General features: G+C 41.6%; 2 protein-coding genes, 1 long non-coding RNA gene and 2 pseudogenes across 3 annotated transcripts; 2 read left to right on the top strand and 3 right to left on the bottom strand.

Moving 5' to 3' along the window:
- Positions 1-37: 37 nt before the first annotated feature.
- On the top strand, positions 38-18,764 carry LOC134481076 (uncharacterized). Its single transcript, XR_010056292.1, has 2 exons — positions 38-476; positions 18,364-18,764. It is a non-coding gene; the product is annotated as an uncharacterized LOC134481076 (long non-coding RNA).
- Positions 1,017-1,886, bottom strand: Ranbp1l1 (RAN binding protein 1 like 1). The gene has a single exon (XM_039088912.2). The coding sequence runs from the start codon at positions 1,681-1,683 to the stop codon at positions 1,072-1,074; it is 612 nt and encodes a 203-aa protein (XP_038944840.1). The 5' UTR covers positions 1,684-1,886; the 3' UTR covers positions 1,017-1,071.
- Positions 7,613-8,358, bottom strand: Rps2-ps8 (ribosomal protein S2, pseudogene 8; annotated as a pseudogene).
- Positions 16,757-16,857, top strand: LOC120095712 (U6 spliceosomal RNA; annotated as a pseudogene).
- On the bottom strand, positions 16,920-27,925 carry Csta (cystatin A). The gene is made up of 3 exons (NM_001105876.1): positions 27,825-27,925; positions 19,905-20,006; positions 16,920-17,119 (listed from the first exon to the last, which is right to left on the bottom strand). Exons 1-3 carry the CDS (start codon positions 27,888-27,890, stop codon positions 16,994-16,996), a joined length of 294 nt encoding a protein of 97 aa, NP_001099346.1. The 5' UTR covers positions 27,891-27,925; the 3' UTR covers positions 16,920-16,993.

The following is a 27,925-nucleotide window of genomic DNA, read 5'->3' as shown; positions in this document are numbered from 1 at the left end:
AAGAGAGGGGTAGGGGGGTAGGGCAAGGGAGAAGGGGAGGAAGAGAGGGAGGGAGGGAGAAAGAGAGAGAATGGATGAGAGAAGCCTGGGTCTAAACTAATGTCAGGGGTTACTCAAGGTCCTTGTCTAATCTGGAGCTCTGGTGTAGGTCTGAGTGGGACAGCAGCAGTATGAATCAGCAGGGCATGGGTCACATTGTAGCATCAGTTGTGGGCCCACATTCTGCTTCACTGCAGGGGTGTAGGATATGCTGCTTGGGTGGGCAGAACGTAGAGATATTGTAGGAAATACCACTTAGCTCCCAAAGCCAACAGATTAAGAGGTGTGGCTTTTTGCATAATAAAGGGATGGCAGCTTGGAACTGGGGCAGGAGAACAGTCTGAACTTCTGGGCAGGTGGAGATACAGGTGAAAGACTCCCGGAGAGGGGAGACCCTCACTCAAGCCTTGGGATGATGCGACCCCTCAAGAACTCATGTGAGTCCTTGCTGTAATCAAATGAGGTTTATTAGTAGGAACCAATGCACTGGGGTCGAGACTGGTATCCCACGCAGGGGTAGAGGAGTTCGACGCCAAGTAGCTAAGAGAAGGGGTATTTAAAGGAAGAAGCCATAACCCAAAGGGGTAGCGATGGCGTCATTGGAAAATGTCGAGAATACCAGTGAAAGATCACAAGGAGAAGTTTCTTGTCTCTCAAGATTGCTTTTAAGATTGTAATCTAACTTTGTATCAGCTAGTTCCTGGGAGAAACCTCCTATTATCTTTACTAGGTCAGAATCACGTACTTATCTTAAGCCCTTTTATCTAGTTCCTAGGAGAGCAGGCTCAAGAAATGTGACCTTTTTCCTACTTACAGGTAGAGAGCAGGGTCTGGAATTTGAGGTATTTAGGGCTCCTTAGGGGCGAGATAGCATTTTAGCATTTTTCAACTTCTGACTTCTTGGCTGTGTTTTTTTTTTTTTAAATTCAGTTCTTTATAAAGTCCCTTGTAAAAACAAAACAGAATAAAAACAAACCTTAAAGGGTGGGGCAAATTTTTAAAAAGAAAAGGAAAGGAAAAAGACAGAATGATTCATTGCTTCTCCTCAGACTTTTCTTCAGCCTCGTCTCTGGCCTCCCTCACCGAAAGGGCTTCCAGCTTCTTAGCTACCTTTTCAGCATTATCATTTTTGCCTGGTCCTTTCTTTTCTCTCTCTTCAATCTCTTTCCTGCATTCTTCAAACTTTGTTTTGAACTTTTGTGCGTTCTCAGCATTTAGGAAGCGGATGGCGAGCAGCTCAGGCTTGGGGCACTCGTCAGCAAAGTCGGTGTGGGTATTCCAGACCCAGGCGCGGTCACTGCCAGCATTTGGCTTCAGCTCCATCATTGGTGTGATATAGTGATTGGTGCATATCTTCAAGGTTTTGTCCCTCCTCATGAGAAGGCGGATGGTCCCTTTCTCCTTATGCTTCAGAAACTTGACGTCTCCAGTGCCTCGCTCCTTCCATTCTGGGAAGTCATCCTCTGAAGCAAACCGGAACAGCTTTGCACGCATCTTAAAAAGTTCCTCTTCATCTTCCTCCAGTGTTTTAATTTCTTGCTCAGGAAGAGAAACTATTGTCTCAAACTGGGGGTCGTGGTTGGACTCATCTGCATTCTCTGTGGAAGTATGGTGGTCCTCGTGACTGTCCTTGGCGGCCGCCATGGGGGCGCGGCGACGCGGCTCGAGTAGCTCAGGCGTCGCTGGCTTGGCGGCCTCTGGGCGGCTAGTCACAGCTCCTTTCCTCCGCGTCTGGCGCCAGCCTTGGCTGTATTTTTTATTCTTTCACAGGCACATGCAAAGAGATGAAGACAGATGCAGAAGGGAGACTGAAGTGCTGGTCCAGCATGGTCTTGGTAGGGACAGAATGACATAGTTCCTGCCATTGTGACATAGACCTCTATGAGTATGGATGGCTGCCATGAGCATAAAGCTTGTTTGTATAAGAAGGTAACATATTTTCACATTCCTCCAAGGAATGTCCTCCCTGTTATCCTTAAAGACTCCATGATAACCTGAGACAGAATGAGTCTGCGAGGCAAAGGTTTGGTTAATGGTAAATGCTGGGACCTTCAGGACAGCTCTTAAGGCTGTGGGAAAGAACTCTGGAAACGTGAGTTAGAAAATATACAATTTCTCAAATGGGAAAAAAAATAAGGATGTAATATGACGGGCTTCATGAATCTAAGGGAACAGAGGCAGCTGCGTTAATGAGTCAGCTTGTCAGAAAGATATAAAGGCAGGCAGATACAAAGGGAGGCAAATTCCTGAGTTCAAGGACACTGCAAGTCCAGGCCCAGGTGTGGTGGAAATGGTAATTTTAGGAGAGTGTCCCAGTCAGCTAGTTTAGCATCTGTGCCTAATTCTCTGAATTCTTGTGCAATGTTAAAAGAAAACATTTGCTTGCTGTCTCCAAAGGCTTAAGGGGCTAAGGGATCCAGGATGTTGATTCCTAGAATAATCAAAATGGAACCTGGAATAAATAACTGAATTAATATGTAAATAAAATGATATGAGATGCACAAAGCTATAGCAGTCAGTTTTTCTTAGAATTTTTCTCTAGTGAGAACTGAGCTGTCTAAAGATCTCTGGAGAGTGAAAACAGCTCTTCAAGAACTTTTTCTAACAGGATTTCTTGTTCAGAAATTCCAAGAATCACTTAGAGAACCGACACAGCTCTTTTGGAATGTTTTGTGGCAGTTATCCAGAGAAGACTGTCTGAATACTGAACATAGATCTCTTAGAATTTTTTTTTTTTTGGTTGTCTGATTTGTATCAGAAAACCCAAGAATTACTTGTAGAATTTTTCTAAAAGTATTTCTGGCTTAGTCAGAAAATTCAAGAATTTTTTTATAGCAGCTTTTCTGACTTTGGTCAGAAAATACATGAGCTATATCCAGAGAGCTTTTAGAATTTTTACTAGTAGACAGAGAGCTATCTCAAACAGAGAGTTTTAGGACAGCAAGAAAAAGCTGCCTAAAAAAGCAGAAAGGGGGCGGGGAGAGGGAGAATAGGGGAAGACAGTCTGGAAAGCCATCTCAGCAGAAATTAGGCCACCAGCTTAGACCCATGATTTAACTTGGACCTGTCAGTTGTTTTTGCCGCCCCAAACACCATTCTCTCAGGAATCTGGACTCTGAGGCTGGTCCTTGGCACTGAAGGGAGACATAAAGAGCTGGGAAGCATACCATGTGGAGAGATGCAATGGTGGAGAATTTGAGTTAAGGCATAAGCTAGCTGAGAGACTGCTCCAGGTAAAGGCCAACAGCCTTAAACTATGTAGATGTCTCTGTGTCTTTATTAAATTTCAAACAGCATCCCACAAAAGTCCTCCAATATCTGGTATACCAATGTAGGGCATGAGATCTAGGCTAAAGACATGAATTCCAGACACAAGACCCAGAGGACAGAATCTAGCATGGAGAAGAGACATCAGCTGGAATCAGAGAACTGAAATCCCAGACCTCAGAGTCAGTAATGGATGCTCAGACTAGACAGTCCCCAGAGGGCAGTTTAGAGACGCTTACATACTGAAATAAGTATTATGTTTTGAAGCAGTAAAAGAGAAATAAGAAGACATTTTTGTAAATTTGCATAGACACTGTAAAAAGTAAAGAAAATGAATATAGACAGTCATAGAAAGAAATATATAATTCAAATATAATAACATATTCAAAGGAAAGTGACAATTAGCAAGATTAAAAAAGAAAATGTTTTGTGTGTTAAAAATGAAAAATAATATAGCAGAGGGCATCTGGACTCTATATAGTTTCATTTTAATTATCATCCTAGAACTAATTATATTGACTATGGTTTTCTCTGTCTTCTCTAAGAAATATCTTAGTAAAAAAGAAAGGAGATAATCTTGCCTTCTCTCTTAAATTAGTGTTAGTCTCATTCATTTGGGAACTAGCCAGGATAGGGGAAAACTAGACACCTTTTAAAATTACCATTATACAGGACTTTTAGAAAAGCTACAATATAAAAAAAAAAAAAAAGAAAAGCTACAATGATTTTTCTAGCTACCATAAAAGAATTCCCTCCAGAAGAGTAACACATAAGGTTATGATGAATTTGAATGGCAGTCCATAGAAATGCTAGATTTCAGGAAATTTTAAAAGGTGATTGTAGCCTATGGTATGCATTCATCATATGTGAAATGGGAACTAAATAAATGGGCTATGCATAATCATTTAATTTCAAAAGATTGGAAACATTTAATAACAGCTATCTTAGAAGCTGACTCTCAACTACAGTGGCTGACATGCTGGGGAGAGGAGGCTTTGGATATGGGGCAACATAATAGGACTAGAAGGGTTAATATTGTCAGGGATCAGTTGCTAGGTGAAGGTGAAATATGCTGAGTTACAAATGCAGATTTTGTTTGATTATGTCACCTTAGAGCAATGTCTTACAGTAGCTATAAATGCTTGGGACAAGGTTGAACAATAGTAAAGGCCATCTGAAACATTTACCATGATAACCCGGGGCTCGGATGAAGCTTTTATTGATTTTTTTTTTTTACAAAGATTAACTTCAACTGTAAATAGAGCAGTATTCAGATGAAGCTTTTATTGATTTTTTTTAAACAAAGATTAACTTCAACTGTAAATAGAACAGTATTCAGATGAAGCTTTTAGTGATTTTTTGATAGAGATTAACTTCAACTCTAAGTAGAGCAGTATCAGATCAAGGTGCAAGAAAAGATTAATTGAATCTTTAGCTTTTAGGAACACTAATGGTGGATTCAAAAAGGCTATTAGACCTTTAAAGGCCTGATTAGCATCTATTTATGAATGCATTAAAACTACTGTGGTTATTGGATCTAATGCATTCAGTGTTGCTATGCTAGGTCAGGCAATTGCTAAAAGTATGAGAGTTCGGAATGTCCAATGCCTTGGCTGTGAAAGACCAGGTCATTTCCTAAAGGAGTGTAGATGATATTTTCTCTAATGATAATCCAGAGAGAAGGCTTCCTATAAAATGTAAAGAAGTAGAGAGTGCAGATACAGGGGTTAGATCATCCCGAGATATACAAGGCAATACCTTACAATCAGGAAACTGCCAAAGGGGCTTTGCTTTTTTGCCACCAAAAAGCAACATAAGCTGTTTGTTCCATGTCAGCCACGGAGAGCCTAGAAAGCAACTAGAAAAATTAGTGCCTGATATGACAGGCAGATATGTCCTACATTTCACTACTCTGATAGATAGAACAAGAGATTTTAAAAGTACAGGAAACACATATTTTGGCAAAGAAGAAATTACAGTTAGATGAAATTGAGGTTGAAGGCCTCATGTACACTGGAGCAGATGTAAAAAGACTCTTGGAGAGGATCCTCCAGTTTCCATCTGTGCCTGCAGCTGACACTGTTAACACAGCTCTCTGTGACTGGATCCCAGCGGGGAAAGAGCTGGTCTCCCAAGAATACTGTCACACCTGAAAGCACAGGTAGGACTACCACTTCTGCTCAGAGGAACCTGCTTGTAGCCCTTGGGAGGCAGGAGCTGAGGAGCAGTCTGAGACAGGACCCTTCTGTTTTCTGTGTATGTCCTGAGCTGAACCTGTGCCACAGAACTCGGTTTCCAAATCCTGTTGGGAGAGAGCTGGACTCACAGGAATGCTGACACATAGATGACAGGAGGGTAAAGCCACTGTCAGAGACAGCCAGACCAGCTAACACCAGAGATAAACAGATGGTGAAAGGCAAGTGCAAGAAACTAAGTAATAGAAACCAAGGCCATTTGGCATCTTCAGAACCCAGTTTTCCCACCACAGCAAGTCCTGGATATACCAACACACTGGAAAAGCAAGATTCTGATTTAAAAAGCATATCTCATGTTGATGTTAGAGGATTTTAAGAAGGACAAAAATAGCTCCCTTAAATAAATACAGACAACACAGGTAAACAGGTAGAAGCCCTTAAGGAGGAAACACAAAAATCCCTTAAAGAATTATAGGAAAACACAACCAAACAGGTGAAAGAATTGAACAAAATCATTCAGGATCTAAAAATGGAAATAGAAACAATAAAGAAATCACAAAGGGAGACAACCATGGAGATAGAAAACATAGGGAAGAGACCAGGAGTCATAGACTGAAGCATCACCAATAGAATGCAAGAGATAGAAGAGAGAATCTCAGGGGCAGAAGATACCATATAAAACATTGACACAACAGTAAAGAAAATAAAAAAAAAGGAAAAAGATCCTAATCCAGGACACAATGAGAAGATTAAACCTAAGGATAATAGGTATAGAAGAGAGTGAAGATTCCCAACTTAAAGGGTCAGTAAACATCTTCGACAAAATTATAAAAGAAAACTTCCCTAACCTAAAGAAAGAGATCCCCTTAAACATACAAGAAGCCTACAGAACTCCAAATAGATTGGACCAGAAAAGAAATTCCTCCCATCACATAATAGTCAAAACACCAAACGCACCAAAGAAAGAAAGAATATTAAAAGCAGTAAGAGAAAAAGGTCAATCAACATATAAAGGCAGACCTATCAGAATCACCAAACTTCTCATCAGAGACTAGGAAAGCCAGAAGATCCTGGGCAGATGACATACAGACCGTAAGAGAGCACAATTGCCAACCCAGGCTACTATATCCAGCAAAACTCTCAATTACCATAGATATTCCATGATAAAACCAAATTACATAATATCTTTTCACAAATCCAGCCCTACAAAGGATAATAGATAGAAAACTCCAACACAAGGAGGGAAACTACAACCTAGAAAAGTAAGAAAGTAATCTTTCAACTAACCCAAAAGAAATACCCACATAAACATAATTCCACCTCTAACAACAAAAATATTAGGAAACTACAATCATTGGTCCTTAATATCTCTCAACTTCAATGAACGCAATTCCCCAATAAAAAGACATAGTCTAACAACTGGACACAGAAATAGGACCTAGCATTTTGCTGCATACAGGAAACACACCTTAGTGACAAAGACAGACACTTCCTCAGAGTAAAAGACTGGGAAAAAAATTTCCAAGGAATAGTCCCAAGAAACTAACTGGAGTAGCCATTCTAATATCGAATAAAGTCGACTTTCAACCAAAAGTCATCAAAAAAAGATAAGGAAGGACACTTCATACTCGTCCAAGGAAAAATCCACCAAGATGAACTCTCAATTCTGAATATCTGTGCTCCAAATGCAAGAGCACCCACATTCATAAAAGAAACTTTACTAAAATTCAAGCACACATAACACGTCATATAATAATAGAGGGAGACTTCAATACCCCACTCTCATCAATGGACATATTGTGGAAACAGAAACTAAACAGAGACACAGTGAAACTAACAGAAGTTAAGAACCAAGTGGATTTAACAGATATCTATAGAACATTTCATCCTAAAAAAAAATGCCTCTTCTCAGCACCTCATGGTGCCTTCTCCAAAACTGACCATATAATTGGTCACAAAATAGGCCTCAACAGATACAAGATGATAGAAATAATTCCATGCACTTTATTAGATCACCATGGACTAAGGCTGGTCTTCAATACCAACAAAAACGATAGAAAGCATATATATATATGGAAGCTGGACAATGTTATTCTTTTTTTTTTCAGATTTAATTCATTTATTTTTCTTGTATAAAAACCCTTAAGTGGTAGTCACAGCTGGAGCCTGGATCCTCTGAACAGAGACTCTGGTGTGGGTTTTCACAAGATGGTCAGTGAATTCCTGATAAGGAGACTTAGTGAACATAGTCTCTTTCCAGAGGTCAGGGGTCAGGTAGCTGTAGGTCTTGGAGATGGCATCAAAGGTGGCCTTGACAAAGTTGCCCAGGGTGGCAGTGCAGGCCATCATCAGTAGCTTCTTGGGCACAGGAGCAGAGACAATGCCAGTGTCTCTGGGGCGGGGATGAGGCACACCAGCACAGAGCCACAGCGGCCTGTCACCTTGCATGGCACAGTGTGGGGCTTGCCAATCTTGTTCCCCCAGTAGCCTCTCCGCACTGGGACGATCTAAAGCTTGGCCAGGATGATGGCCCCGTGGATGGCAGTGGTTACCTCCTTGGAGCACTTAACACCAAGACCAACGTGGCCATTGTAGTCCCCAATAGTGACAAAAGCCTTGAACCTGGTCCTCTGGCCAGCCTGAGTCTGCTTCTGCACTGGCATGATTTTTAGAACCTCATTCTTTAGAGATACACCCAGGAAAAAGTCAATAGTCTCAGACTCCTTAATGGGCAGGGACAACAGGTAGATCTCCAAGGACTTTATCTTCATGTCCTTAACCAGGCGGCCCAGCTTGGTGACGGGGATCCACTCCTTGTCTTCAGCTTTACCTCCACGAGCCCGTGGCCTCGACCTCGGCCTAGACCATGACGTCGGCCATGACCGCGGCCCCTATGGCCGCTGCTGAATCCTGAAGTCGCCGAGGCCTCCTAATCCTGGGCCCCTGGGTCCTCCGGGCTCTCCCACTGCACCGGTGTCATCCGCTATTTGGCGTTTTCCCGAAGAAGAAGGACAATGCTATTCTTTTTTTTTTTTTTTTTTTTTTGGTATTTCTTTTTTTTTTTTTTTTAATCATAAAGCAGGTACAAGCTATTTTACATCCACAGAGGTATGATACAGTACTGTCCTACATCTATAATACTAGAGGATACAATTTAAAAGGCATTATTTGAGACTTGATTCTACTTTTCCAGCAGAGGGCCCAAAGGATGGTGTGACACAGCTTTGTAAAGAAACATACTCTAGACAGGATTTCCTTTCACTAGTGGCACAGTTCTAAGGATTCATTCTCTCCATGAATGTCAGCTAAAACCGTTATTAAAAAAATGAAATATCCCTAGAACAAAACCGTATAACCACCGGATTCACATGAAGATGACCTAGTGGAGACAAGCTGGACCTCACCTTACCAACAAGCTATCAAATCTGTTATGTTTAGACAGTGAGACCTCCAAGGAAGGAGATGCCAAGTAGTGCTTCAAAGCTTCGGACCACAATCAAACACAGCATCCTTTTCAACAGAAGCAGAAGCTCATCTGAATATGCTCAAGGATGCTGACATCAACATTTAATCATCTGCTCACTCATCCAGGAAGAAGGGGAGATCAGTTACTACTGTACTTTATTGTGTTCAACCAAATCACCATGTTACAAAAATAGCAAGCTGCCATAATAAAAAATAAGGCTCCTCTATCCAGCACCAAATAGCATCATTTTACTTTCAAGCCTAGAAATTGCACACTTGTATATAAACCAACCGAAGATGAGGATTGAGAGTTCATCTTGGTGGATTTTTCCTTTGATGAATATGAAGTGTCCTTCCTTATCTTTTTTGATGACTTTTAATTGAAAATTGATTTTATTTGATATTAGAATGGCTACTCCAGCTTGCTTCTTCTGACCATTTGCTTGGAAAGTTGTTTTCCAGCCTTTCACTCTGAGGTAGTGTCTGTCTTTGTCTCTGAGGTGTGTTTCCTGTAGGCAGCAGAATGCAGGGTCCTCATTGCGTATCCAGTTTGTTAATCTATGTCTTTTTATTGGGGAGTTGAGGCCATTGATGTTGAGAGATATTAAGGAACAGTGATTATTGCTTCCTGTTATATTCATACTTGGATGTGAGGTTATGTTTGTGTGCTTTTCTTCTCTTTGTTTTGTTGCCAAGATGATTAGTTTCTTGCTTCTTCTAGGGTATAGCTTGCCTCCTTATGTTGGGCTTTACCATTTATTATCCTTTGTAGTGCTGGATTTGTAGAAAGATATTGTGTAAATTTGGTTTTGTCATGGAATATCTTGGTTTCTCCATCTATGTTAATTGAGAGTTTTGCAGGATACAGTAACCTGGGCTGGCATTTGTGTTCTCTTAGGGTCTGTATGACATCTGTCCAGGATCTTCTGGCCTTCATAGTTTCTGGCGAAAAGTCTGGTGTGATTCTGATAGGTCTGCCTTTATATGTTACTTGACCTTTTCCCCTTACTGCTTTTAATATTCTTTCTTTATTTTGTGCGTTTGGTGTTTTGACAATTATGTGACGGGAGGTGTTTCTTTTCTGGTCCAATCTGTTTGGAGTTCTGTAGGCTTCTTGTATGCCTATGGGTATCTCTTTTTTTAGGTTAGGGAAGTTTTCTTCTATGATTTTGTTGAAGATATTTACTGGTCCTTTGAGCTGGGAGTCTTCACTCTCTTCTATACCTATTATCCTTAGGTTTGATCTTCTCATTGAGTCCTGGATTTCCTGTATGTTTTGGACCAGTAGCTTTTTCTGCTTTACATTATCTTTGACAGTTGAGTCAATGATTTCTATGGAATCTTCTGCTCCCGAGATTCTCTCTTCCATCTCTTGTACTCTGTTGGTGAAGCTTGTATCTACAGCTCCTTGTCTTTTCTTTTGATTTTCTATGTCCAGGGTTGTTTCCATGTGTTCTTTCTTGATTGCTTCTATTTCCATTTTTAATTCCTTCAACTGTTTGATTGTGTTTTCCTGGAATTCTTTCAGGGATTTTTGCGATTCCTCTCTGTAGGCTTCTACTTGTTCTCTAAGGGAGTTCTTTATGTCTTTCTTGAAGTCCTCCAGCATCATGATCAAATATGATTTTGAAACTAGATCTTGCTTTTCTGGTGTGTTTGGATATTCCGTGTTTGTTTTGGTGGGAGAATTGGGCTCCGATGATGCCATGTAGTCTTGGTTTCTGTTGCTTGGGTTCCTGCACTTGCCTCTCGCCATCAGATTATCTCTAGTGTTACTTTGTTCTGCTATTTCTGACCGTGGCTAGACTGTCCTATAAGCCTGTGTGTCAGGAGTGCTGTAGACCTGTTTTCCTGTTTTCTTTCAGCCAGTTATGGGGACAGAGTGTTCTGCTTTCGGGCGTGTAGTTTTTCCTCTCTACAGGTCTTCAGCTGTTCCTGTGGGCCTGTGTCTTGAGTTCACCAGGCAGGTTTCTTGCAGGGGAAAAGTTGGTCCTACCTGTGGTTCCAAGGCTCAAGTTTGCTCGTGGGGTACTGCCTAAGTCCTCTCCGCGGCGGCAGCAACCGGGAAGATCTGCGCCGCTCTTTCCGGGAGCCTCCGTGCACCAGGGTTCCAGATGGCGTTTGGTGTTTTCCTCTGGCGTCTGGATGTGCACAGAGTGCAGTCTCTTCTGGTTTCCCAGGCGTGTCTGCCTCTCTGAAGGTTTAGCTCTCCCTCCCACGGGATTTGGGTGCAGAGAACTGTTTATCCGGTCTGTTTCCTTCAGGTTCCGGCGGTGTCTCAGGCGCAGGGGTCCTGCCGCTCCCGGGCCCTCCCCTACGGGAACCCAGAGGCCTTATACAGTTGCCTCTTGGGCCAGGGATGTGGGCAGGGGTGGGCAGTTTTGGTGGTCTCCTCCGCTCTGCAGCCTCAGGAGTGCCCACCTGATCAGGCGGTGAGGTCTCTCTCCCACGGGGTTTGGGAGCAGAGAGCTGCTGCGGGCTGGGATCCTCGGGTGACAATGCTATTCTTAATGATAACTTGGTCAAGGAAGAAATAAAAAAAAGAAATGAAAGACTTTTTAGAATTTAATGAAAATGAAGGCACAGCATACCTAAACTTATGGGACCCAATGAAAGCAGTGCTAAGAGAAAAACTCAGCTCTGAGTGCATCCAAAAAAGAAACAGGAGAGAGCATACATCAGCCGCTTGATAGCACACCTGAAAGCCCTAGAGCAAAAAGAAGCAAGCACACCCAAGAGGAGTAGAGGGTAGGAAATAATCAAACTTAAGGCTTAAATCAACCAAGTAGAAACAAAAAGAACTATACAAAAGGTCAACAAAACCAGGAGCTAGTTCTTTGAGAAAAATCAACAAGATAGATAAACTCTTAGTCAGACTAACCAGAGAGCACAGAGAGTGTATCCACATTGTCAAAATCAGAAATGAAAAGGGAGACATACAACAGAATCTGAGGAAACTCAAAAATATCATCAGATCCTACTACAAAAGCCTATATTCTACAAACCTGGAAAATCTGGAGGAAATGACAATTTTCTAGACAGATACCAGGTACCAAGTTAAATCAGGATCAGATAAACCATATAAACAGCCCCATAACTCCTAAAGAAATAGAAGCAGTCATTAAAAGTCTCCAAACCAAAAAAGCCCAGGACCAGTTGGGTTTAGTGCTGAATTCTATCAAACCTTCATAGAAAACCTCATACCAATACTGTCCAAATTATTCCACAAAATAGAAACAGAAGGAACACTACCCAATTCTTTCTAAGAAGCCACAATTACACTTATATTTAAACCACACAAAGACCCAAAAAAGAAAAAGAACTTCGGACCAGTTTTTCTTATGAATATCAATGCCAAAATACTCAATAAAATTCTCACAAATTGAATCCAAGAACACATTAAAATGATCATCCATCATAATCAAGTAGGCTTTATCCCAGGGATACAGGGTTAATTCATATAGAAATCTATCAATGTAATCCACTATATAAACAAACTCAAAGAAAAAAACCACATGATCATCTTATTAGATGTGGAGAAAGCAGTTCACAAAATTCAGCACCCCTTCATGATAAAAGTGTTGGAAATATCAGGAATTCAAAGCCAATACCTAAACATAGAAAGAGCAATATACAGCAAACCAGTAGTCAACATCAAGCTAAATGGAGAGAAACTTGAAGCAATCGCACTAAAATCAGGGACTAGACAAGGCTGCTCACTTTCTCCCTACCTATTCAATATAGGTAATTCCTACCTAGAGCAATTAGACAACAAAAAGAGGTCAAAGGGATACAAATTGGAAAAGAAGTCAAAATAACACTATTTGCAGATGATATAATAATATACTTTAACTCACCCCAAAAACTCCACCAGAGAACTCTTACAGCTGATAAACAACTTCAACAAAGTGTCTGGATATAAAATTAACTCAAACAAATCAGTAGCCTTCCTCTACTCAAAGGATAAACAGGTTGAGAAAGAAATTAAGGAAACAACACCCTTCACAATTGTCCCTGCCAGCAGGGACCCAGTTATTCAGGGTCCCGAAGAGGCTTTCTACCTGTGGGCCAAATGGGGATGAAGAGAAGAAGGAGACCAAGCAAGATTCTGTTGTCAAGGTCTCGTTTATTGGGGTGAACGTTACAGCTTTTAAGGCTTTCAGGTAGGGGGAGTGTCCTTTGTGAAACACGAAAGATGGAGGGGCAAGGGTATAGGCAGTGATAGCTGGAGGCAAAGAGGTCAGGTGGTAGACGATGAGGTCAGGCGGTGAAGACACCGGGTGTTGACTCAGGAGATAACTGGTATCTGCTGGAGCTGAGGCATCCCTTGAATGTTACCTTCCTGTGCCGTAAATTCATGGGAGAGGCTTTTGTCCAACAATCTTAAGACTTATGGCAGTCATCTTAGGGGTGAATATCTGTGGCCAAACAGCCCAGAGTCACACCTAGCCACTTTGAGCCATGCAGTCAAAAAGCGGCCAGGCCCAAATCCAATACGGCTCCCTACACACAATTGTCACAAATAATTTAAAATACTTTGGAGCGACTCTACCCAAACAAGTGAAAGGTCTGTATGTCAAGAACTTCAAGCCACTGAAGAAAGAAATTGAAGAAGATCTCAGAAGATGGAAAGACTGCCCATGCTCATGGATTGGCAGGATTGATATAGTAAAAATGGCCATCTTGCCGATAGCAGTTCAGAGATTCAATGCAATCCCTATCAAAATCCCAAGTCAATTCTTCACAAAGTTAGAAAGAGTAATTTGGAAATTCATTTGAAATAACAAAAAAATCCAGGATAGGGAAAACTATCCTCAACAATAAAAGAACTTCTGGGGGAATCACCATCTCTAACCTCAAGATGTATTATAGAGCAATAGTGATAAAAATATGATATTGGTACTGAAAGATAAAAGTTTTAAAGTTGCCCCCCTAGACACAAAGTTTAGAGAAAAAAAAAAAACCAACCAGATTAGGCCCCAGAATTGTATGTTCCAAAAAGTCTCTCCTAGGGTGATAGAATGGATAATTACATTGGCCAGCTCAACAGCTTTCTCCCAGAAACTAGCTGACCATAAATCTTAGAGAACAATCTTGAGAAGCAGGAAACAACTTCTCCTAGGGACTAGCAGACCATGAAGTTAAACAATCTGAGAAGTAGGAGACAGCTTCTCCTAGGAAACAATCTTGGGGGACAGAGAGTTCTTCCTTGTGATTTTTCACTGTTATTCTATACACTTTCCAATGACGCCATCCCTGCCCCCTCAGGTTGTGGTTTCTCCCTTTAAATACCTCTTCTCCCAGCCTCTCGGGGTCGAACTCCACTGCCCCTGCGTGGGATATGAGTCTCAACCCCAGTGCACTGGTTGCTATCGATAAACCTCATGTGATTACAACAAGGACGGTCTTGTGTGAGTTCTTGGGGGGTCGTGTCATCCCGAGACTTGAGTGAGGGTCTCCCCACTCCGGGGGTTTTTAGTACAGAGTCAGGCAGGTAGATCAATGGAATAGAATTGAAGACCCAGAAATGAACCCACACACCTATGGTCACTTGATCTTTGACAAAGAAGCTAGAACCATCCAGTGGAAAAAAGACTGGTGGTCAGCAAATGGTGCTGGTTCAACTGTAGGTCAGCATGTAGAAGAATGCAGATAGATCCATTCTTATCTCCTTGTACAAAGCTCAAGTCCAAGTGGATTAAGGACCTTCATAAAAAACAAAAAACAAACAAACAGATACACTGAAACTAATAGAAGAGTAAGTGGGTAAGAGCCTCCAACACATGGGCATAGGGGAAGATTTCCTGAACAAAACACCAATGGTTTATGCTCTAAGATCAAGAATCAACAAATGGGACCTCATAAAATTATAAAGCTTCTGCAAAGCAAAGGACAGTATCAGAAGGACAAAATGGCAGCCAACAGATTGAGAAAAGATCTTTACCAATCCTACATCCCATAGAGGTCTAATATCCAAAGTATACAAAGAACTCAAGAAGTTAGACTCCAGAGAGCCAAATAACCTTATTTTTAAAAAATGGTGTATAGAGCTAAATAGAGAATTCTCAACTGAGGAAAATCGAATGGCTGAGAAGCACTTAAAGAAATATTCAACATCCTTAGTCATCAAATGCAAATCAAAACAACTTTGAGATTCCGCCTCACACCAATCAGAATGGCTAAGTTAAAAAAACTCAGGTGATGGCAGATGCTGGCAAGGATATGGTGAAAGAGGAACACTCCTATTTTGTTGGTGGGATTGCAAGGTGGTACAACCACTCTGGAAATCCCCAGATGGGCAGTCTCTGAATGGCTTTTTCTTCAGTCTCTGCTCTGAACTTTGTCTTCGTATCTCCTCCTATGAATATTTTTGTTTCTCCTTCTAAGAAGGACTGAAGCATCTGAACTTTGGTCATCCTTCTTTTTGAACTTCATGCAGTCTTTGGATTGTATCTTGGGTAGTCTTGGGTAGCTTTTGGGCTAATATCCACTTGTCAGTGAGTGCATACCATGTGTGTAGTTTTTTTTTTTTTTTTTTTTGTGATTGGGTTACCTCAGTCAGGATGATATTTTCTAGTGAAAGAATAAAAAATGCAGCTAAGAAGTCAGAAGTTTAAAAAAGCCCCAAATACCTCAAATTCCAGACCCTGCCCTCTACCTGTACTAGCCGACCATAAAGTTAGATTAAAATCTTAGAGAATAATCTTGAGAAACAGGGAGCTCCTCCTTGTGATTTTTCACTGGTATTCTCGACACTTTCCAATGATGCTATCCCTGCCCCCTTGGGTTGTGGTTTCTCCCTTTAAATACCCTTTCTCCCAGCCTCTCGGGGTCGAACTCCACTGTCCCTGCGTGGGATATGAGTCTCGACCCCAGTGCACTGGTTCCTATCAATAAACCTCATGTTTATTACAGCAAGGACGGTCTCACGTGAGTTCTTGGGGGATTGCATCATCCCGAGACTTGAGTGAGGGTCTCCCCACTCCGGGGCTCTTTCATTAGTTCCATCCTTTTGCCTATGAAATTTTATGAAATCATTGTTTTTAATAGCTGAGCATACTTTGTTGTGTAGATGTACCACATTTTCTGTATCCATTTTTCTGTTGAGGGACATATGGATTCTTTCCAGCTTCTGGCTATTATAAATAAGGCTGCTATGAGCATAGTGGAGCACGTGTCTTTGTTATATATTGGAGCATCTTTTGGGTATATGCCCAGGAGAGATATAGCTGGGTCCTCAGGTAGTACTGTATCTAATTTTCTGAGAAACCTCCAGACTGATTTCCAGAGTAGTTATTCCAGCTTGCAATCTCACCAACAATGGAGGAGTGTTCCTCCTTCTCTACATCCTTGCCAGCATGTGCTGACAACTGAGTTTTTGATCTTAGCCATTCTGAATGGTGAGAGACGGAATCTCAGGGTTGTTTTGATTTGCATTTCCCTGATGACTAAGGATATTGAACATTTCTTTAGGTGCTTCTCACCCATTCGATATTCCTCAGTTGAGAATTCTTTGTTTAGCTCTGTACCCCATTTTTTAAAAGGGTTATTTGATTCTCTGGGGTCTAACTTCTTGAGTTCTTTGTATATATTGGACAAATTTAATTTTCAAATATGAAGGCAGAGTTAACATTCTGGGCAACTGAAGGGATCAAGGAGTGTGTTTCCCTGACAGTCACCAAAGCACCTACAGCAAGGATAGGGTGGTACAAACCTTTATCCAATTGCAATGAAGGTATAGGTTTTATCACTTACTGCAGAGTTTCTACTCTGAACCACGAACACTGTGCTCTCCTTGGCAGCAGGTCAATTTAACATTGGAAGGATACAGAGGTTACCATGGCCCTTGCTCAATGATGACATGCAAATTCATGAAACATTCCATATTTAAGAACAATGGTCTAGGAAGTAAGGTCAACACAATACTGAGTAATGAGGGAGGAAAACAGTTATTTGAAGAAAGTTTCTTTATTGATGGCCATATCTGTTTACAGTGAGAGGAATCAGGTCACTTTAGAATTTGCTGTTTAGAAGTAGGCCAGTTCATCATTCTTGGTTTTGTTAGTCTGGTAACCAGTCAGTTTCAAATCACTGTTTTCAGAAAGACCCTTGAATACTTTTATGTGGGTGAAACAATCATGTCCCACATCCATCTGAAAGATATAAAAGAAGAAAGAAAGAAAGAAAGAAAGAAGGAAGGAAGGAAGGGAAATTATTCACATGGATCTCCATTGTATGACAAATTTTCTTTCTTGTTAAGATTTAACATGCTAAGGTCTCCTGAAACAACACTTCTGGCCCAGGCCAAGACCCGTGAATTGAACTTCTATCAACTTGTACGTTAAGAAAAAGAGCAGCTAACAGTGTGGCAGAAAACATATTTCCTAGATGTATTTTGAATACCTTTTAGAAAAAGATTTTATTCAATTTATCTGTACTTAAGTGCATCACATGCATGCAATACCTAACGGCATCAGAAGAGGGTGTCAAATCCCTCCAAACTGCAGTCAGAAATAATTGTGAGCTTCTACATGAGTGCTGAGGCTCAAACCCAGGTCCTCTGCAGGAGCCTGTATGCCTACGCACTAATCCATTTCCCCATCTGGGTTTTGTTTATTGTACTTTTCATTAAAACCTTGGCAAAATTACATCCCATTTTATTTTCTTGATGCCTGGAATAAGAACAGAGGGTAGCCTATATCTTTGGTGATTCTGTTTTCTGACCTCTAAGCTGAGTTTTGTTTTATGGATTTTTTTTTTTTTTTTGGTGAGGATTAGGTAAAGAGGGGTGTGGCTTGCTTGTAAAACAGTACTTGGCATATCCTAAGCCCACCTTAGGTTATTATCCTCACTATTCAGAGTAGGGGATTATTAGGCCTAGGGGAGGAGATCCTGGGATCATATTGATTTAGAACAGGTGTGAACAGGTTGAACAAGCAGAACAATGGAACAAGGGTCAATCCCAGGACAACCTAACACGGAAGCCTATGGTCCTCTACTGCTCTCTCAGTGGGGGTTCAAGATAGACAGAACACTCTACTAGTAACAAATGAAATCTAGAGAGTGGCTGAGAGCAATGGGGTTAGCAGCCAACCTGCAGGAGGGAAGGAGGGAACTAAGGCTCAATAGCAGAATAGAGGGTGAGGGTGAGAGCCAGAGGTGGGGGTTGGGGGTTGGGCTAGGGCTTGGGAGCACTCAATCACATTGAAATAGTGTGGTCAGAGGAAGAAATTCCCAAGATCATTTTCTGATGACATTTTTAAAAAGAAATATGTGAGGGAGTTAATATGACATGTTCATATTTGGATAATCAGTTATTAAAATGATCCCAATTTTGGTAAAAAATTTCCTATCTTTCAATATAATCATTTTTTTTCTGAATTTTTTTTTTTGTCAGATGTGAAGAAAGATCACGGAAGGAAGCAATCCCTTCTGAGGACACAGCTGGGGTTCACTCACACGTTTCTTCCGGCCTGGAACACACCAGGAACTCCAATTTGTTTGGACTGAGTTGGTCTAGTCCTAATATACAACCCAGCATTGAGAGTAGCTCATGTCGAGCTGGCTAGCTCTGCTCCTGTCATTAAAAAAACCAACCAACCAACCAACCAACCAACCAACCAACCAACCAACCAAACAAACAAACAAATTAAAACATATAGCTTAAGTTTTAAAAAGAGAAACAAATGTAACTGTGCCTTGATACAATGACAAAGCAGGGCTGGTAAAGGGGCTTGACTGTTCTCTTTTGAGTCAGGATTGACACTGTTTAATAAAAAGAGATAAATACAGCTCCTATTTATTATCCACAGTTGAGTTTTTGAATTGGTTCCCTTGACATTGGTTCACAAGAACATCAAAATGTTTTTTTCATTAGAACCTAATCAGGAAACCATTTAATTTAATTTTTGATATAAAATTTCTTTTAAATTAAAAAAAAAGTGTGTGTATGGGTATGTGTCTGTGTATGGCTATGCACACCTAGGATCAGGTGCCCTTGGAGACCAGAGGTATCAGCTGGAGTTATAAGTGGTTGTGAGCCACCTGATGTGGGTGCCGGACACTGGGTTTCTGCACAACTGCACTCACTCTTAACAGTTCCTAAAATGTATTTTATAAAATATTATGTCTTTATACTGTATTTGGAGTGCCATCAGTTGGACCTGCTTGAATTGTAAAGAGAATTATTTGGGGACTGGAGAGATGGCTCAGCAGTTAAGAGCACTGACTGCTATTCCAGAGGTCCTGAGTTCAAATCCCAGAAACCACATGGTGGCTCACAATCATCTGTAATGAGATCTGATGCCCTCTTCTGGTGTGTCTGAAATACACACATACATGTACTTACATATATGAAATTTAAAAAAATTAAAAAAAAAAGAGTATTGACTGCTCTTCCAGAGGTCCTGAGTTCAATTCCCAGCAGCCACATGCTATTTATAATGGGACCTGTCGCTCCCTTCTGGCATGAAGGCATACATGTAGACGGAACACTCATATGCATAAAAATAATAAAAAGGATTATTTAAATTATATTAATAACTACTCATTTAAAGGATTAAATTGACTTGAATTATTCTTTCAGCTAATGATTGAAGTCCTTTTTAGGTGCATTTCATTTGACACACAGAATTAAGAAGTTATAAGGTGGAAAATATTCTAAGGCACTAGCCAATTCCCATACCCTAAAATGTTCGCCTCCACATCCACCTGACAGAATAAACAACCATGGCTGCAAACCAATGTCTGACCTATGTTACACCGTCTTTTTTCTACAGGGTTTTGCATTCATGAGGAAAAAAAGGTAAACATTCTGCCATCCAATAGATTTGGGAGTCTTCCACTTGCAAGTGTCTTAATTAAAGACCAGTGCCAGAAGCTAGAGTTGGGGCAACAGGAAACAATTGCATCAGTGCTTGAGGGAGGTCTGGGTCTAACCTTAATGAAGTAATTGATTCCAGCGACAACTTGAGTTTTATACTCAACGGCTTCGAATTTTTCATATTTTTTGTTGGTTTGCTCTTCAAGCTGTGCTTTGACCTAATGAGGAGAAAGAAAGAGATGGTGTTAGGGCTGTGTTGACTCAGTTTACATGAGTCACAAATCTGGGGACCTTGTCTTGCTGAGAGTGCTCAGAGATGATGACGAGTCTTGGCTGGCAGCTCAAGCCTCTAATCCTAGAACATGAAAGACTGAGGCAGAAGAATGTCATTCAACAGCAGCTTGAGCTATATAGAAAGTTCTAGGCTACTTGGGACTAAAAATTAAGATCCAAACTAAACTAAAAGTGTTGCAATTTCTTTTTTCCCAATAGAAAAATCTTTACACAGGTTAAAAAGTCAAATTATATTGCATGAGGCTGAATAATATCGTCGCTGCAGTATTACAAAATAGTCATAGTTTAAGGCCAACCCAGTAGCTAAGCAGGTAAAGTCCCTTGCTGTAGGATGATGTCATTATGCAGATGAAGGCAGATACAAGATAGAGCGAGGCCTGTCATTGGACGAGATGGAAGGATGGGCGGGAGAAAAGTTTTAGAGAGGAGGAGGAGACTGGAGCAAGGGAGGGAGAAACAGCTGAGAGAACATTGAAGCTGATGTTAAGATTCCTCTCTGCACATTTACAAGTTGTTATGAATATTCTTAAGGGATGAATGTGTACAGGGCTTTGTATATCTAGGTGGGCAATTATATCTTATCAATTGGATGAGAGGTTATTGTGCTGTGTGTTCTTTCATGTGGTGATTTAATTGAATTCAAGAGAGTGTGGGGTGGTTGGAGACGTTGGGCCGCCACGGAATTAAGATGTGTATGTCTGGCACGGTGGCAACCCACCTTGGGAACTAGATGGGTAGAGAGATTGTTGCCAGGCTCAGAGAGTAGCCATTGGTAGTGTGAGATGGGATAGAGCAAAGCGGGTGAGAGGCTTTGCTGACTGAGATGAAGACATCTAACAGATGTCTTGGGGCACTGGGGTGCTGGATCAAGTGAGGGGTAAAAGATACCTCCTTTATTTTAATTTTATTGCAACAACTTGCCACTAAGAAAGTGTGACAACCTGAATTCCATCACTGGGACTCACATGGTAAAAGGAGAGAATGCATTCTTGAACACACACACACACACACACACACACACACACACACACACACACACACACCCATGGCAGGGCACGGAAGCTTACATGCTCGCATTGCTGAAAGGAGTTAGTCTCACATTCAGTGTGTAAACCTTTCCTGAATGTTATGTATCCACCCTTTCTTCAGGTGCTCAGCTAGACCCTATATGCTAGGATCCGTTATGATCACTAGGCTCAATTTCTGCTAATAGCCAGGCTCCCAGGTTTCCACCAGGGCTGAGAATGGAGAATAGCTCACATCTCAGGATGGAGGATATTGAGTGTAAGGAGGAGGTTGGGGTCTAGCTGTTAGTCATACAGATCCATCAGGTCCCCTGCTCTCTTGACTCAGCCCTCAGAATTTCTGGTGTTGCCAATGCCAGCCATTAATAATCTAATACAGCTGTATTAGAGCTGCTGTTTGAATCTCCTGTGTGAGCTTGGTCGTGTCTTCCACAGCTCAGCCTCGATCTAGACGTCTCTCAGTTTCATCTTCTTACCTCCATTCATAGCCTTCAGGTAGTGTCTACTGATTTCCTGTTGCCTTTCCCATGGGTGTATTTCCCACAATTCTTTCCTACTCCTAGAAGGAAAACCAATTCTGTCTTCAGTATATCTTTGAGGACTCAATATATCCTCTCCATTGGCAAGTTGATGCACTGCTCTCTGATGAAGCATTTGGGTGCTTCTAGCTTCAGTCAGGCCCCCCAGAGAACCCAGAATTTTTTCTAGACCCTCTGAATTCCTCCCCTCAGTGGGGAGATGTTTTTAATCCTTCTTTGCTGGTGCCTCCGTTGACTGTTAAAACTGTTTTCAAATGTGTCTGCAGACTGAGTTCTCAGATTCTGTTAAGTTCCAACAGGCACCACTTATTTGCCCCCAAAGCCTTCAGAATAGGTGGGATGGCAACAGTTGCTTTTTGAATTGGAAAATGAATCTTCAGGTCAGGGAAAAAGGACAGGAAGTGAGAGGGAAAAGACTGGACTGGCAGGAGGCAGGGTGCAGGAGAGGATCCATGGACAGCTGTCCAGAGAGAAGCTGAGCGGGAAGAGGGGTATATCTTAGGCTCTCGCCTCCTGATGCTTTTGAGTGGCCAAAGGAAGGATGCCAGTACTGGGTACCCACTGAGCCAGAAAAGCCTGATCTCTACACTAATCCCCAAACTGATTTATTAAGCATCATTTTACAAGGAAGGAACTTGAAAATCATTGATCATTGTCAGAGCAATTTAAAAACCTTTGTATGATAATAAGTTTCTGAGGTATGATCCTTCGGGTTTTTAGCCTTGGTAATTTTTTAATTTTGTTTTATTTTTCATGTTAATTATGAGTCTGTGTGTGTGTATGCGCACACGTGCATGTAGGTACGCATGGGGTCCAGAAGAGGGCACCAGATCTTCTGCAGCTAGAGTTACAGGCAGTTTTGAGCTGTCTGGCATAGCTCCTGGGAACTGAACTTGGGTCCTCTCAGTATTCATGCACCCTTAACTGCTGAGCCATCTCTTTAGTCTGTCTTTTTTTTTTTTTTAAAGCCATACTGTAAGTGCTGATTTCCATCTCTCCTATTAATAGATCCAAGTTGCATTTTCTTTTTTCTTCTTTTTTTAAATTTGTTTTTTGTTTTGTAGACTTATTTATTTTATGTATGTGAGTACACTGTAGCTGTCTTCACACACCAGAAGAGAGCATCAGATCTCATTACAGATGGTTGTGAGCCACCATGTGGTTGCTGGGATTTGAATTCAGGACCTCTGGAAGAGCAGTCAGTGCTCTTAACCACTAAGCCATCTCTCTAGCCCCAAGTTGCATTTTCTCCATCATACTTGTGTATGTCCAGAATTTTCTGGGGGAGAACTTATTTCAAATGCTTTGTTTTGTATCCTTACAAGCACTTGTACCTGCCTTGTGTCTGGTTCATTGAGGAAGATGCAGCCTCTCTCCCCTGTGTAGTAAGACTGATTTGTGTCCTTTCATCTTGGCGCTGAGTGAATCACCAGGAAGGGTACCAGAAGGTACACGAAGGCATTCATGGAGCCTGGTGTGACAGACAGGACTTGTGTTGTACCCAGTTGCTACTGTCCTTGCAGTGTCTGATGGTGACTGGAGACTACGCCTTTGTTACTTTGTCCTCCCTCAGAGAAAGAGGCACCTGATAAATACATTTACTCCAGAGTTGTTCCGGCTTTTCCAATTGCTGCAAATCTTGCTGAGTTGCTAGTTTTCTAGGATCTGAAGAATGGAGCCATGGAAGCATCAACACCAATGCACTTCCCCAACCTGCAATCATTCATCGGAGCAGAATGGATAGAAGGTACTGGGTGCAAGGTAGATAGACATTATTTAAGGAAATTTCCAGTAAGAAAAGAGAATTCAGAGGGCAGTATGAAAAAAAATGGTAAGGCTAGTGGGACATGTCTTGTGGACACTTGTCAACTGATATGTTTAGAAGGGAATAGAAAGAAGAACACACAGGACACAAGAAAATGAAGTCACTAGACTATGAGCAGAGGGAAAGAGAGCAGCGTAGGACTGAAGGAAATAGTTAGACCTGAAGCAATATGATAAGTTAGGGTGTTCCCTTGTCAGATTCCAGCAATTGTCTAAGCAGAGTAAGAACCTGTGGGGGAGACCTCGGAAGGCAGGGTGGGGGTGGGAGACAAGGGTAGAAGGTATAGACCTCTGGAAAACCAACAGCAAACAGAACTAAAGGGATGCTGTGCTGTCCCCGAGGTCCTGCTGGGACATGGATATTCTTGCAGCACACTGGAACTGTCTGTGGTTCTGTGACCCCCCAGGGCAGAAGTGGAGGAGGAGGGAGGGCAGAGGGAGTGATCTCTAATTGAAGATTGGAATGTAATGGATCACCGGATCACAGGAATCAGAGTGGAGGAGTACAGAAACACATCCATGCTGGACAGGTGACCAAGAGGATCTAGGCATGCTCTGATAAGACTGGAGGGTATGTGCCTTGAGTTTCTGGCATGACTGAGTGGCTTGTTCTCCACGGATGGGACAACAGAATTGACTGACCAGAAAGCTCAGGTTGGAGAGAAAGAAACATAAATCTGTAGATGAGGTCAATGGGAGCCATGACTTGCTAAAGCCCAGGGTGTGCCCAGCTGCACTGAAGTATTTGTGTGGTGTCCTGGCCAATGAAGCTCGTGCTTAGCATGTTCTTCAGGGGTGGTGCTCATCCACAGGTTTCTGAGGTGAAGATGAGCTTGTGCAGTGTGCACATACATTTGCATGTGTAACCACAGCCTGTGCTTCTAAAAATAATCCTTAAAATAACATTTCCTTCCTTCCAATAAACATACTTGGAATTCTCACCCGGTGGCCACTTACATAGACGATAAAAGAGCAACCAGCTGCAATCTGGAGTTGTTATTGCAAGAAGCTGTTCCATTGGCAGGCCACTGGACATGGTTTGGTTTTTCATAGGTGGGAATGTGCGTGCCTCTTTACTTTATGACAATCTTACTTCCCAGTTTACTTTGTAAATTTTCCTGAGGGCAGAGACCATTTGATGTCCTCCTTCCCTGCTAAGCGCCTCAGTGATGTCTAAAAAAGTCAACATTATTTTTTTCTTCTTATTTTTTTCAAGACAGGCTTTCTTTGTATGGCATTGGCTGTTGTACTAGAATTCACTTTGTAGACCAGGCTGGCCTTGGACTCAGAGATCTGCCTGCCTCTGCCTCTGCCTCTTGAGTGCTGCGATTAAAGCTGTGACCACTGCCTGGCAATCATAAACTTCATCATGTGGGTTCAGGCACTGAGACACCTTGACTCCTGATAACCAGTGACTTCTGAAGGACAGACTTTAGAAATACTTGTCTCCTAAAGTCCTAAAGATCTTACATCCTCCCAATCCCAAAGCCTCTGCCTGCCATTCTGTGGGTTTGATACTCAATTCCCAGGGCATGAAAGTTCCACTTCTCTGTGGTCCTTTCCTTCTCTATCTGGGGACCATTCCAAATGCTCCCTTCCTTCCTCCCTGGTGGGGGTCTGCTAACACTCACCAGTTTCTCTTCTAAGACCACATAACAGTGGATTTTTGAAAATAAAAAATGTATCTTAAAATATTAAGGAATAAAAGTACAAAGTAAATGACAGGTAGTGGAGATTTTCTCCGGGCTCCATCAGGTTAATCCCCCATCTAGGGATACAATAACCCCCTCTGGCCTGACACTGTGTGGAGACACAACAGACCAGAATCTTAGAGGCATAGAATGAGTTTCCTGACTTAACCAGGACTTTCCTTAGTGTCTGCACTATGGTTCTCTGTGATTGGGAAAATGCTTCCTAAAAATACAGTTTACTGTCTGTTTCTCCACCTCGATACACTTTAGTGGGAATTGTCCCCTCAGGCTGTCTTCTGCAAGACATCTGGGAGCTGAGCCACCACCCTGTACCTGCTCACCTGACAGTAAAGGGGTTGGCAGTGCCTAATGTCCTATTTGGTCTTAAACCTATGATCATGAAAAAGTGCTTAATTAAGTTTTATTTTAATTTTCCCTAGATTTCTTGATTTCCTCTACATTATTTGCTCTGGGGGACTGAAGGCCATTTCTTTCAGTCCTTTATGTACCTTCTACAGTTTGTATCCTGATGCTCGATACCTTGGAGAGACTCAGGAATTGTCTCTGTGTTATGGTTCTTGACTATGCATCTCACATGGCGATTTAAGCTGAAGGATCTCACTTCTACAGAGACAGGAAGTTTGCTGCATTCCTGCAGAGCTCCCAGTGTGCTGAGACTGTGCACTGGGAAAGGACAGGTTAGTTTCTAATCTGGGTGACTCTTGAGCATCTTGAGTCTTGGGTCCATCATCTAAACGTAGGCTTGATTGCATCCTTGCCTGCCTGGGGGCTTTGAAGATCAGCTGAGAGGTGGGACAGAAATCAAGGCTTTCAAAACAGCAAAGCTCCTTCCCCGTGAGGTGACTTTGTTAATATCTATGTCTCTTTCTGCTTCTCTGAAGCTGCAAGAAGACAATTCTAAATTAATTTTATTACTGAGGATGTGGTCTACAGATGGTGTAATTATCAAGATAAGCCCTTCCGGTAGCTTCTTAACTTAAAAATTATATGACCAAACTACATTTTATGCATGTATGAAATTCTCAGAGAACTAATGAGAATAACATATTCAAAAATGTCCTAACCAGCAGGATGACACACTTCTGTAGTCCCAGATACTTGGGAGGCTGGAAGCAAAAGGATTACTTAAACCTGTGAGGTTTGGACCACTCTGAGAAATAGCAAGATCCGTGTTTCAAAACAACAGTTATTCTAGATAACCAGAAGATCAACTATTAAGAATCACTAAAATCTTTTAATTTCAAATGAAGTATTTCCCTGTCTATCTCCCCAGAGCCCTGGCTCCTGGAACATCTCAGCAGGATTTTTTATTTGAGTCAACATAAAAATCAACTGTTACTCATTATGTATTTGTTTTCAAAATAATTTTTATGCATGTTATTTTAGTTAGCCTTTTAGCTTCCTTCTTACAGGTGACATGGAAACGTTTTCCTTGGCATCCTATATAAGGCCCCATCTCCCCCAAGCCTTCTGGGATGAGAGATATTTCAGGTCCGACACGAAAGTAAAGTCACGGATAGGAGTGCCCACACTCCCAGAGACCTTGGAAGCTCTCTTCAGTCAGATCAGTATTTTATCTAGAGCGACAGGTGACTCATGTGCAAATTTAAGGTTGACAATACCAACTTGATGTGAGTATTCTAATGAAGGTATAAAGATTTAATATGCCTCAAAATAAAATGCTCCAAATATTTATTGAAATAAATCTATGAATGAGAACTATTTAGCCTTAAATATTTAGTCACTGAATTTTAGGCCTGTGACCCATCTAGAATGTTCAGTGTCCTAAGCATAAAGGCTCCCATCTGTTCTACTCACATAAAATGTGATGGCGCCTAGCGTGGTGGCACATGGCTGCAATCCCAGAACGTGAGAAGTTGAGGCAGCAGGCATACCTTGAGTTTGAGGTTACCCTGAGTTACCTGCAGGTTAGACCATCTAACAAGACCATATCTCAAACACACAAACACACATGTACACAAGGAAACAAACACACACACACAAACAAATAAACAAATACCAAACCAAACTGATCTTGTCTGCCAGGAAGACTTGGCTTAAGAGAAGAAAACAATGTGATGTAAGAAAATAAGGTGACACATTCCAAACCTACCTCCGTAATTTGCATACGTTTTACCTTTGTAAAATAAGTAACATGATTCATCTTTCTATGTAGATGATAGTCAAGCAACATGTATGAACTTGCTAGAAACACTGAGTTCCAGTTTGACTGTGATGGTTTGGTGGGTACAGCATCCTGGAATCAGGTCGGCGATTCTTAACAACTTTAGGAGCCTCCATATGTCAGCTTCAACTAGTGCAACTGGAAAATTCCATCAGTAATAAGAGCTCCTGGGATCAGACATGTGAGGCATAGAGACGATCCAGGGTGAATTCACCTTCAACTACTCAGAAACTGAGGCTGCAGCAAAGAGTGTGGCTTGGCCGATTTTATGCTTGGGGTTTTAAAATTTCTCTGCAAGGCTTAATGTTCCACTTTTAGGTGCTATAAAAGTCTGAACAAAATCTGTATTTCTGGTTTCTGAGATATCCCACACTCATAAGGTAGGGCAAAATTATGAATCAAATTCTGGAAATTTGTTGTGTGGATCAAGTGTTTTTCCTGAAGTCCATCGACTCACCTCGTTAGCAATCTCCTGGATTTCTGGGGTAGCAGGTCTGGCCGGTGTCAAGCCTCCAGGCATCATCTTGGTGAGTTACTTCTTTGCTGGGCAGGATGCTG

The sequence above is a fragment of the Rattus norvegicus genome, chromosome 11, assembly GCF_036323735.1.
Source record: "Rattus norvegicus strain BN/NHsdMcwi chromosome 11, GRCr8, whole genome shotgun sequence".
NCBI lineage: Eukaryota > Metazoa > Chordata > Mammalia > Rodentia > Muridae > Rattus > Rattus norvegicus.
Note: the sequence above shows the minus strand (reverse complement) of the source record. Positions and strands in the feature narration are given on the sequence as shown.

What these genes read in the sequence shown, in the direction of transcription:
- Ranbp1l1 (XM_039088912.2), bottom strand. Translation starts at nt 1,683, where the DNA reads ATGGCGGCCGCCAAGGACAGTCACGAGGACCACCATACTTCCACAGAG.
- Csta (NM_001105876.1), bottom strand. Translation starts at nt 27,890, where the DNA reads ATGATGCCTGGAGGCTTGACACCGGCCAGACCTGCTACCCCAGAAATC. An exon ending in TCCAGGAGATTGCTAACGAG is followed by an intron (nt 20,007 to 27,824) that starts GTGAGTCGATGG and finishes TCTCCTCATTAG; the next exon opens with GTCAAAGCACAGCTTGAAGA. An exon ending in GAATCAATTACTTCATTAAG is followed by an intron (nt 17,120 to 19,904) that starts GTTAGACCCAGA and finishes TATATCTTTCAG; the next exon opens with ATGGATGTGGGACATGATTG.